The sequence below is a fragment of the Nicotiana tomentosiformis genome, chromosome 8, assembly GCF_000390325.3.
Source record: "Nicotiana tomentosiformis chromosome 8, ASM39032v3, whole genome shotgun sequence".
NCBI classification, from domain to species: Eukaryota; Viridiplantae; Streptophyta; class Magnoliopsida; order Solanales; family Solanaceae; genus Nicotiana; species Nicotiana tomentosiformis.
The window spans coordinates 61565411-61578161 of record NC_090819.1 but is presented as its reverse complement, the minus strand read 5'-3'; the positions used below and the strand labels follow the sequence as shown (position 1 = coordinate 61578161).

The following is a 12751-nucleotide window of genomic DNA, read 5'->3' as shown; positions in this document are numbered from 1 at the left end:
CAAAGTTGTTACAAGACAATTGAAAGAATGTAATGTCAAGTTTTTATGATTAAAGTGGGAGATTCCAAGATACTTGACAAAAAAAACGAATTACAAACTTAACTTTGTACAGAAAAGATACTTAACCAAGTGATGTGTGGCTATAATTCTATAGTTTCGTACATTATGTGTCTTGCATTTTATATGCTTTAATGATAAATTATACTTTATTTGTACATAATGGAGTCTATTTTATGTGTAGGTGAATTGAAGATGAAAGTAGAGCAAAATGGATACTTAAACGTTGAAAGTGTGCTCGAGAACAGTGAAAAGGAGAGACCTGGCGAGGCCAGCCAAAGGCTAGGCTGGACCAGGCTTTAGCCTGGCGAGGCCAGCCTAAGGCCAGGCTGGACCAGGCTTTAGCCTGGCGAGGCCAACCAAATTCCAGGCGTTAGGCTGGCGACGCCAGGCCTGAGGTCAAGTCCAATCCGACTTTTGAAGACTTAATTCGTTCCAGGTTTGACTAAGACTCGGCCCACACGCTTAGGGTTTCTTCTACACATATAAATAGACCTAAAAACACCGCTTGGAGACATTTTTCAGCAGCCAGAGGCAAGGAGAGCTGGTGGAATCACCTCTTGGGAGTTAGAATCATCTATTTCTTTATCTTTTCATCTTTACTCTGTATTTTAATTATGCAAAATAATTGGGATATTGTTACTATGAGTATGAGTAGCTAACTTCTTAATCTAGGGTTTTGATGGAACCTATTGAAGGATGATTTTCTTGTTACGTTAATAAAGATTTGCCGTAGTATTTTTTCTATTTGTTCAACTATATTATTCTTGTGGTTGATTGAAGGATCCTCAATTAGCTGTGCCTATTTAGTATGTATTACTCGGGAGAGAGTACATATTTAGGTAGTTGTTGAACAACATCGCTCCTAAACGTATATGAGGGATCAATACGGAGGTTTAAAGGTGAGATTAGGGATAACGAAACCTTGATGCGATCTGAGTGAGCTGTACTTAATGCCAGCTAGCGTAATTCGGGAGAATATGTCTAGTAAATTGTGGTAATTACTCGGGAGAGAATTACGACAGTTAGAGTGCTCATGATCGGTAGAGAAGACTTAGGCAAATTTATAGGAAACATAGCGGAAAAGATTCCGACAATTGGGAAAATCATAACTCTAGACTTCCTTAGTCTTGTCTAGAATTTTATCCATGTTAGTTGATAATTTTACTGCTTTATAATATTTGCTAGTTAATTAGTAGAAATAAAAATCAAATCTTTATAAGTAGAAATTATTTGAACTTGTGTTTCTTTGCAATATTGAACAGTTATAGCTAAGCCTTAGTTCTCTGTGGGATTCGACTCCGGACTTGTAAACCGGATTATATTTGTAACGACCGCTTAGTCCTTTTTATAAGGCATAGTTGGGCGTGATCAAATTTTGGCGCCGTTGCCGGGGAACTAACGGTTTAGTTGTATGTGTTTATATTGCAAAGAAATACATTGCTAGGTTGATAAAGAAACACTTATTGCTGTAGGTGTACGTATTGCTAGGTTGCAAGTTTGAACTTTTATTTTATTTTTTTGTATTTGATTTTTTTTATTTTTGTTTTACTTGTTAATTTTAGAAACATGGCATCTTGGAATTATGACAGTTTTGATGTTGGTAATTCTACTTTTGATCCTCCTTATGCATATTGTGGAGGAAACCACCCATGGCAAAATTATCAAAATATTTCTGAGAGCGAGTTATATGCACCAACTCAATCTTATGTGTGGAATGTGTGTGATATGTATGGTGGTCAAGATGGTCACTTTCATGGTTGTGCTTATATGTCTTATCCTCCCCCAACCCCTTACTTTGACGGTTCTACATTTTCATGTGAAGTGAATAAGAACAAAGAATCTTGGGAAGCTGACCTGAAGGAGATCAAAGATATGTTAAAGGGCCTCATGGAACAATATGATGAGAAATTTCTGCAGATACAAAGACAAGAGGCAACTATTCACAATTTGGAGGATCAAGCTAATAAACTAAGTGAACCTTGTAAAGTGAAACAAGCTTATATTGTGGATAATAGCCAAGAAGAGCATGAATGGGCTGTAAAAATTGCCATTATAATGGAGGAGTTGATAGTAGAATTTGACCAAACCAACCAACTAGAATTTGATGATGTCGATGTTGAAGAATTGGTACTGGAGTCAACTGAGGACCTTACAGATACAATTTTAATTGATTCTAGGTTTTGCCATGAAAAGGATGTGGATAAGACTGTACATTTTCAGTTTGAGCGCATTTGTCCTTACTCCAAGCACTTTTCCACATTGTGCGTAGATGATGATATGAAAATAGAGTCATCCGGGCCACTTGAGGAGTCAAGGAATGAGGAACAAGGTGCCTACATTCTGGAATTCTTCTTGCCAGAAAGTCGGAATTACACACCTCATCTAAAGGCCAAGAAGTGCAGAATACTACATTGTTTCCTTGGGCCAGTTATATTCATTCCACCACCCCAGGAGTATGATCATAGAGCAGAATCAAAACTTGGGGTCCAATTCATAAGTTCAAAGTGGAGGCAGAAAGTGATTCGTGTCGTTAAATTAAGCGCTTATTGGGAGGAAACCCAGCTTTACTGCTTTATTTTATTTTTTATTTATTATTTTTGTAGTGTCGATTTTTGCTTTTCTAGGAGCATGAAAAGCAAAGCTATTGGAAGGATGCAACAGCAAACCAGATGGTTGGAACTAAGTATGAGGTACCCGTACGAAGGACCAAGCCTGGGAGAAGTCTGAGTACCCCATGAGTTGCTAGTGCTTCGGCCTTTGGCCTACCAGGGAGTCTCTTTTACCCTCTTATTAGTTATGATGTGCATTGGGGACAATGCACAATTTTAAATGTGGGGTGAGGAGATTGTCTAGGTGACTTTCTATGCTATTTTAATTATGTTAGTTTAATTGAATTTTTATTTTTAGAGAACAGAAATAGAAAAGATTGGACTTTTCCTGACGATGGATCTATTAGACAATTTTCTTGAAGGATTTAAGTCAAAAGAAAAAAGACAAAAAGATTTTCTTTTGTTAGGTAGTGTAGCAATTCCTCCTTGGTTTTTCTTTGTACCGCGGTTCTTTTCCAATGGTTTTGTTTGAACCAGGTGTAGGTAGTTTTATTTGTTTTTAGGAATAGGAACCATTGTGCCATGAATTGAATTAAAGTAATATCTCTTAGCTTTGTTATGCCTTGAGAATAGTTAGTACTATGGTTGTGACCTTAGGCTCGGATTTTGACTCTCGCATAAGTACCTTAAATCGTAGATTCCTAATTTGCTTAACTGCTTTGACTGGAATGTCGCGATGAAACCAATCCTGAGTGAGTTATGTGCCATATATGTGTAAGGTTTTGCATGTATTCTATGCATTGTATTTGATGTCTAAAACTTACCCCATGTATTTGCAAAGTAAAATAGTAGTATTATTCAGTCTAGGAAGTGATATAAGCGTTTCTTTGTTAAGAAGATATATAAAGTTTACCCACCTAAATATTATGTACCGTAGTTAACCCCGTTGAGCCTATAATCTTATTTCTTTAGTAACCACATTACAAGTCATACCCCTTTGTTTTAATCGACCATATATTTAAACCTTTTCACCTCTCATGAGCACTTGAATTGTTATGAACTTTGTAAAAGTTAAAGTGTGGGGTGGTTGGTTCGACTTTGGTGTGGAACTAATGAAATAAGGAGAAAGGTGCACTGTTTTGAAAAAGTAAGAGTCACTTGAATTGAAAAAGAAAGAAACGAAAAATTAGTTGTATTGCTGTGAAAAATATCCCTTGATAGTGGTGACTCTTGATGTAATTGTGCTTAAAGAAATATGGAGTTAATATATTGAGGTGAAGGTGGAGTTATGGTTTGACATAAGTATGGGATGTGTGTTAAAGTATATGTATTAAAGTGCTTAAGGGAGGTGTAGTCACTCATATCCAAATGTATCCTACCCGACCCGCAGCCTACATTACAACCAATGAAAGTCTTACTTGATCTTAGACTGAATGAACTCGATTAGTAGAGTATTACACTACGGGCAAGCCTATGGTGCATCTTTTGTAGCATATGAATGTTATTTCTAAGAGCGAGTGAATTCTTCCTATCTTGAGTTCCTACGGTCTTAAAATTTATTGTGTGTGGAACTAATCTCTTTGATTGGGTGAGGGCACATGATTCATAAAGAAAAGGTAATGTTGTTGACATCCATATCAGAGTAAGTAAGTGAATTGTGAATAAGGCATGGTATTTGTGAGTCGAATCTTGAGGCGAGGATGTCACACTTGTGTGCTTAAACTATTTCAAAAATTCTTGGTGCAATGAGTTAGGAGAATTGCTTAATAAGGCCGTATCAATAAGTGTAGTTTGATTGCTCGAGGACGAGCAATGTTTAAGTGTGGGGTATTGATGTGTGGCTATAATTCCATAGTTTCGTATATTATGTGCCTTGTATTTTACATGCTTTAATGATAAATTACACTTTATTTGTGCATAATGGAGTCTATTTTATGTGTAAGTGAATTGGAGATGAAAGTAGAGCAGAATGGATACTTAAATATTGAAAGTGTGCTCGAGAACAGTGAAAAGGAGAGACCTGGTGAGGCCAGCCTAAGGCCAGGCTGGACCAGGCTTTAGCCTGGCGAGGCCAGCCAAATTCCAAGCGTCAGGCTGGCGACACCAGGCCTGAGGCCAAGTCCAATCCGACTTTTGAAGACTTAATTCGTTCCGGGTTTGACTAAGACTCGGCCCACATGTTTAGGGTTTCTTCTACACATATAAATAGACCTAAAAATACCACTTGGAGACGTTTTTCAGCAGCCAGAGGCTGGAAGCCAAAGGCAAGGAGAGCTGGTGGAATCACCTCTTGGGAGTTAGAATCATCTATTTCTTCATCTTTTTATCTTTACTCTGTATTTTAATTATGCAAAATATTTGGGATATTGTTACTATGAGTATGAGTAGCTAACTTCCTAATCTAGGGTTTTGATGGAACCTATTGAAGGATGATTTTCTTGTTACGTTAATATAGATTTGCCATAGTATTTTTTCTATTTGTTCAACTATATTATTCTTGTGGTTGATTGAAGGACCCTCAATTAGCTGTGCCTATTTAGTATGTATTATTCGGGAGAGATTATATATTTAGGTAGTTGTTGAACAACATCACTCCTAAACGTATATGAGGGATCAATACGGAGGTTTAAAGGTGGGATTAGGGATAATGAAACCTTGGTGCGATCTGAGTGAGCTGTACTTAATGCCAGTTAGCGTAATTCGGGAGAATATGTCTAGTAAATTGTGGTAATTACTCGGGAGAGAGTTACGACAGTTAGAGTGCTCATGATCGGTAGAGAAGACTTAGGCAAATTTATAGGAAACGTAGCGGAAAAGATTCCGACAATTGGGGAAATCATAACTCTAGACTTCCTTAGTCTTGTCTAGAATTTCATCCATGTTAGTTGATAATTTTACTGCTTTATAATATTTGCAAGTTAATTAGTAGAAATAAAAATCAAATCTTTATAACTAGAAATTATTTGAACTTGTGTTTCTTTGCAATATTAAACAGTTGTAGCTAAACCTTAGTTCTCTGTGAAATTCGACTCCGGACTTATAAACCAGATTATATTTGCAACGACCGCTTAATCCTTTTTATAAGTCATAGTTAGGCCAAACATTTTCTTGTCGTCTTTGAAATAAATTCACACATCTGCATCTAAATGACTTATTGGTAGTATTTGGGAGGACGTGGCACGTGAGTGTACGAATATTCCCTTTTCCTCATTCGTCGGCGAATATTCTCGCTTACGTGTCACCTTTCTACGTGTCAGTACCGGGCCCACTTCCAAACTTCCTATTTTCTCCATCATCGTCAGTGACTGTTGAGTAATTCGTACACCTGCGCAACACAGAATCGATCTCCTACATCCTCTTTAAAAAAATACGTGTGTTTTCGGCGCGCATATGTTTGCTTCAGATTCGTCGCCGATCTTTCCTCTCCGTGTTGTTTTTATTTTATCAAAATAGATTCCTTTTTCCTGCAAAATTTTAAATTTTATCACGTCTGCATGTACGGATTATTATACACCCATTTCAAAAGCAACCATTTCTTCTGCAAAAGAAAACTCCAGTACTTTGACTCTTTCCTTAGCTTTATCACCAAAAAGGTTTTGCATTTTCTCTGATCATTTGCTTCCTATTGGGAAATTCTTAGAACAGTTTTCGTAGTTGATAAGTAACTTTCTTGGGTCCTTTCGTTTATTCAATTTAAAAAAGCTTTGTGGATAGGATGTATAGTGGTGGAGGAGGGGAGAGGGGGTATGGATATGAAAATGGTGGGGTGGTGATGACAAGGGACCAAAAGCCAAGATTGAGGTGGACTCCTGATCTACATGATCGTTTTGTTGATGCCGTCACTAAGCTTGGCGGACCTGATAGTCAGTCTCGTTCTCTCTCTCTCTCTCTCTCTCTCTCTCTCTCTTTTGTTTTTTTGCACTTAATTTAGTAGAATCAAATAAGTAGCTTTGAATTGAAGTATAGTAGCAAATTGTTGTTGTTGTTTTTAGAATTTTGTGGTTATTTACTACTCTAATATAATAAAGGGGGTAAATGGGTGATGTCAGTTAAATATATATATATAGTGGGGTGTCACTATAAGTTTTGGTTGCATGTGGTTGTCAATGACATTGATTTCATTGCATATGTTTTCCATTTGTTGGGAATTTTTGCGTTTTCGGTTGAGTTATCAATTTGTATGCTGCTTTCTGGAGAGAAATGAATTGTGTACTAATTACACAGTTTTGCTAATAGACCATACTCAGAGGATCGGATTCTCTGTAACTTAATTTGAAACCAAAATCTTAAGGGGCTGCCAATGTCCTAAATGGAGTGTACTTACACAGTTTTGCAAATATTTCCAAACTTTTACCATCTTTTGTCTCCTCCTTATGTAATTGATTTCAATTTTCAAGTATATCTTACATCTTAAATGAAGTATGTCTTCACCTTGAGTTTCACAGGGATAGAAATGTTTGGTTTACTTTCGCGCTTGTGCTAGTGATTATCAATATTTTGCATTTGCGGTTTCAATTTTAGAGTCTTCAACATGATTTGATAAAAGGCAATGAATTGCAGAAGCAACTCCCAAATCAGTACTAAGGTTAATGGGCTTGAAGGGCTTGACACTGTACCATTTGAAGAGTCATTTGCAGGTAGGATTCAGGCTTCTGCATCTCTATTCCTCAATCGTTTTGCCCTATCGAAAACACATTAGGCAGTTTTGTCCCTTTTGATTATGCAGAAGTATAGACTTGGACAGCAGGCCAAGAAACAAAATGCAGCAGAAGAGAACAGAGAGAATATTGGTAAGTTCTGGACGATTTTGAAAACTGAGTTGAAAGCTCCTTTCACAAATTCATATTTGCTGGCTTGACAATTGTATAAAGTGCTATATTTAACATTTAAATGGCCTAACAAAGGCTGGAAATAGTATATTTTAATTTGTAATGCTTCTTCTATAGGTGTTAACTAGAGGTTTAACATGATCCTTTTCTTATATTGAGATTTTCTCTTTCATTCATTCCAGTCTTTAAGAAAAAAATCCTTATGATTGCCTTATGTTTTTCAATGGTGGCAGGGGAGTCCTGCGGACAGTTTAGTTTGCATTCCTCAGGACCGAGTAGCACATCATCAAGCATGAACAGTATGCGAGGGTAGGTGCATGGAATATGGCTTTGCACTTGTCTAAAATCTCTCCGTGAGACTAAGTTAATTACTCGCCTCTCTAAATAGTATTTTCAATGAGAGCAATAATATTCTACATTGGTAATTAAAAACATAACCTATTTGATTTAAAAGAAACCATAGTCTTGCTAATAGATGCTTATATCTGAACAGAGAAGTTCCAATCAGCCAGGCACTGATGTGTCAGATTGAAGTCCAGAATAGATTACATGAGCAGCTTGAGGTATCTTCTCTAGCTCTATTTCTAGTCCTAACGAGCAAAAACCATGCACAACAGACTCTGCTGTAGCTTCATTTGCTAGAAGCATTCTTTTTTTTCTTTTTTTCTTTTTCCCTTACGCCACCCTATCATCAAACTTTAGTTCTTCTGATATCATACTTATTGGGAAGGGGAGCCTTGGTGTTTGACGCCGTGTGGCCAGGTAGGGATGTAAATAGGCCAGGGCGGTGCAAGTGTCAACCCGCCAAAATTTTAACCTGTCCTGCCTTGCCCTATTTAGCTCTTTTTCCTGATTTTGCCCTGCCCTGCCCCGTTAGGCCCGGCCCGGCCCCGCCCCATTTAGTTTTCCTCCTCTATTTTTCACTTTTGAGTGTTCTACATTATCTTCTGACTTCTTTGGGCTTCTTTTCTTCAAAATAGTGCACCATTCCAATTTCATGACATAATTTTTCAGCTTGAATAAAAGTGGATAAAAATCTTATACCAGTAATTCATATTTTTTCTTTCTTTTATGGCCTATGTTACAATTTGATTTTTTGAGCTGAGACAATTTTAATATTTTAAGATGTGAAATAATATCTTTTTAGTTTCTTTAAGATGTGCTATATTAAATATGATTTTAATTAGTTGAGAGCCTATGCATTTCTGCTATTTTATTATCAAAAAAATTGTAACATCAAAAGATTGTTCAAATTTTTAATCTGGCCTTAAAATTCAAGACCAAATGATTAGTTATTATCCATAATTCTTTAGTATGAGAACCACATATTTGCCATTTTTAGTTGCTGTTACTTAATGTCTACTGGGTCTGTGTGGTTGGAGCTATGGAAGCTTAGCTGTAGAATAAACGAAAAGTACTCAGTTCAACAAATCTTATAACATAAAATACAAACTTGCTCTCGCCCTGCCTCCTGCCCCGCTCTGCCCCATTAACCCTTTGCCCTGCCCCATTGCCATCCCTACGGTCAGGAGGTCATGGGATCAAATGGTGGAAACAACCTTTTGCAAAAATGCAAGGTAATACTGCATGCGATAGACCTCATAGTCCGCCCTTCCATAGAACACGACGTATATAGGGAGTTCGACTTCCCTTTTTATATTTATTAGACCTTTGTTTACTTAGTTTCTAGGTAAATTCTTCATTTGGTTATGTCTTAACCTTCTTGTAACGACCTAAATATTGTTTGCACTAAAGGTTCAACAAAAATTACAAATGAGAATAGAGGCACAGGGCAAGTACTTGCAAGCAATAATGGATAGAGCTCATAAGAGTCTGTCCACTGATATGAACTCTCCTAGTTCTGTAGAAGCAACAAGTCAGCTTACAGATTTCAATTTAGCTCTGTCAAGTTTAATGGATTGCATGCATGGAGACAATCGCGATGAAACTGTTGCAGGTAAAAGGACAGATGATGATACTAATAAAGCTCTACCAACGTCTACATACTTAAGGGAGGAAGAACAAAAGAACAATGTGAATATCAAGCTTGAAGAAGCTTCCATTAGTTTTGATCTGAACTCCAGAAGTAGCTATGACTTTATTGGCATGAATTCAGCTGCATTGGAAGCCAAACCACTTTCAAATGGAAGATTGGAAATATAGGGTGTGTTTGGTACGAAAGAAAATATTTTCTAGTTTTCTTATTAAATGTTTTGGAAAATATTTTACTCGTGAGCTCATTTTTCAAAACTTTTTTTCAACATTCCTAACCCTATTCCTCATCCCTACCAACCCCCACCAACCCACCCACATCACCCCCCAAAACCACCCATACCCCACCCCTCACCCACCCACCAACCCAACCCCAACCCTCGACTTTTCACCCTCCCACCCTAAATAAAAATATTATTTAGAGTACTTTCTTTTCATGTTGTAAATATAGTATTTTCTTTTTCATTTCAACGTCTTTTCATGATATAAAAAAGTATTTTCTTTCATTTTATTTTAACAAAATGAGCACTTTCTTTAATTTTATGATGAAAAAATATTTTGTTTAATTGTAGCAAAATGAGTATTTTCTTTTCATGATGTAGAAAAAATATTTTCTTTCATTTCAATAAAATGAGTTGAGTACTTACTTTTCATATTGTAGAAAGAGTATTTTTGTTTTGTTTCAACAAGAAAAAGAGTATTTCTGTTTAGTTATGGAGCTCAAATTTCAACGTTGTTCTTGTGTGAAAAAATAGAGCAACACATTAGTTCATTTGGGTTTGTGTGAATTTAAAAAAATAAAATTAAATTTTTGAAGAAAATAAAGTCCTGAAAGCATTGGGTATTTTTGAGAGGGGGAGAGGAGGAGCACAGGAAAGAGGGGGATTTTGGGGGGGGGGGGGGGGAGTGAGGGAGTGAGTGAGTAGAGTAGCATATAGAAAATTATTTTTCTAAAAAATATTTTCTACTCTCTAACCAAACACTAAAAAATATTTTTCAGAAAAAGTATTTTACTCATCAACCAAACATAAAAAAATAAGTTCTAAAACTACTCATTATCCAGAAAAATATTTTCCTTGTACCAAAAACATCCATAATGTCTTAGTTTTTTTCTACTCATACAAGGTCAAAGAGTTTTGTGTTTTACTCAAAAAAGTGCAAGGAAGCATAGTATAACTTGTTACATGAAGCTCCTGTTCAAGATATATTGTCATTTGTCTATTTAATTAGTGATTTCATTTGTTGCAAGGAAGAGAATTTGAGCCCGTTTGGATTAGCTAATTGTAAATAGCTGATAAGCTTGTAGTGCTGAAAAGTTTTTTTAAATGCTGAAACTGATTTTTAAAATAAGCATTTACGTGTTTGGATAGAAGTGCTGAAACTGATAATAAGTAGTTGATGTGTTTGATTAAAAAATGCTGATAAGCTATTCTTTTGTTAAAATGACTAAAATACCCTTAAATCTTTTTCAAAAGATTATAAATTAAAAATTTCTTTGTAAAGAAAAGAATTAATAACGAATATGGAATGAAGAGAAAGTTAAGAAATTTATTTTGGGAAAAGTATTTTGTGAATTAGAAAATATTATTAAGGATAAACTAGTAAAAGTGTTGGTCAAACTAAAAGTGCTTATAAGTTGAAAAGCCATAAGTTGGGGGTGACCGGCTTATGACTTATGGCTGATTTTAGCTTATAAGCACTTTGAGTGTTTACCAAACGCGTAGATAAGCTAAAAGATGCTTATAAGCCAGTTTGACCAACTTATAAGCTTAGCCAAACACCCTCTTTGTTGTACAGGGAAATGGTGACGCTAGTTGTAAAAATCAGTTTATTTTGAGAAATGCTTTTTCTTGAAAGTGCTTTTTTCAAAAGTACTTTTGGTGAGAAATAATTTGTGTTTGGCTAATTAATTTGAAAAGCACTTCTGAGCAGCAATTAGTGTTTGACCAAACTTTTAAAAACTGCTTCTAAGTGTATTTTTCTCAAAAATGCCTTTGGAGAGAAGCTATTTTTTCTTCTTCTCCAAAACTCCTTCTGTTTCTCCTCAAAAATATTTTTTTTTCTTCTAAAAGCTTGGCCAAATACTTAAACTTTGAAAAAAAAGTATTTTTTAAAAATAAAAAAATGCTTTTAGGATTGAAGAAGCTATGACAAACAAGCTATGAAACAGGGCACCTATCATATATAGCACACATAAAATTAATATATTCAAAGATATATCTTAATCTTGGTTAATTTAGTTACTAAATCACGCCAGCTTTAGTTGGAATTATCTTGTCTGTTTAGAAGAACACGTGGATTTAAAATAGTGACTAATTTTTGTTTAAGTCCTGGTGCAATCCCCGTTTTACGTATTTGTTTGTCCATCATATGTTTAATGTTTTGATGATTGTAAATAGTTTATTTACTAATTTAAAAGTTTCTTATAATGACTAAGATTAGTTAAATGACTTTGACCTTTTGTTATGGGGCATATAAGTATTATGCTTATAGTTTATGTGCCCATTTTAAAGCTAATCAATATTTATTTAAATTGATTACCTTTTTTATGCCTTGTGCTAGGAGTTGCCATGTATCTTCTGTATTTGATATAAAAGGAGATGTAAAATAAGTTCTTGAATCCCACAAAATTGAGTGATTAATCTGTAATGACATCTATTTAGTCTAATTACACATTAAAATGGTATCCCAATTCCACAGAAAGGTAATTATTTGATAATATCAATTGGAACGATAGTAAATCTTTGGTTTGAAAATTGTCCTATGCCCACATGTATGGATTTTCTAGTACTATTTTGGTTTACTAGTGTTCTAAAGTTAAAAGTAAATTTTATGCATGAGTTACAACCTCTGCCATAGGAGGTCTAGAATTACTTGAATCGATACTAAACAATTCAGTTTGATGGTTTGTACTTCATATATAGATCAAAATATGCGTGTTCTTGTTATGAAAATTTTATAACTTTTCATACTGCCAAATTTTAATGGGAGTAGACAATATTCCTATGCTTTTCAGTGACATAATTTTGAGTGAAAGGAGAAAGTTCTTATCACATTAGGGTGTTTGGAATTGGACCTTGCACTCCTTGAACACGAAGTGAAGAACTACCGATTCTCACAAAGTTGCCGATCACTTAAGTTTGATGCCCATAAAAGCCCATATTAATGAGAGTATTAGGGGTTTCAATAAAATTAATGTTCACATACTGGCAATTGATGATAATTTTTGTAAGCTTTAATTATAAGACATCCACCCTTATGAAGAGTCACCCAAGTATGACTTTTTATATAAGTTGTTCTATGCGAGAACACATTATGAAG

General features: G+C 35.4%; 1 protein-coding gene across 1 annotated transcript; it reads left to right on the top strand.

The window, feature by feature from the left end:
- Window positions 1-5972: 5972 nt before the first annotated feature.
- On the top strand, window positions 5973-10706 carry LOC104109947 (myb family transcription factor PHL11-like). Its single transcript, XM_009619350.4, has 6 exons — window positions 5973-6472; window positions 7170-7246; window positions 7336-7399; window positions 7672-7747; window positions 7932-8001; window positions 9194-10706. The coding sequence occupies exons 1-6, from the start codon at window positions 6325-6327 to the stop codon at window positions 9599-9601; spliced, it is 843 nt and encodes a 280-aa protein (XP_009617645.1). The 5' UTR covers window positions 5973-6324; the 3' UTR covers window positions 9602-10706.
- Window positions 10707-12751: the final 2045 nt, after the last annotated feature.

Excerpts from the sequence above, each read along its gene's own strand:
- LOC104109947 (XM_009619350.4), top strand. The coding sequence starts at position 6,325 with ATGTATAGTGGTGGAGGAGGGGAGAGGGGGTATGGATATGAAAATGGT. Across the intron at positions 6,473-7,169 it reads TAAGCTTGGCGGACCTGATA|AAGCAACTCCCAAATCAGTA; the intron begins GTCAGTCTCGTT and ends AATGAATTGCAG. Across the intron at positions 7,247-7,335 it reads ATTTGAAGAGTCATTTGCAG|AAGTATAGACTTGGACAGCA; the intron begins GTAGGATTCAGG and ends TTGATTATGCAG.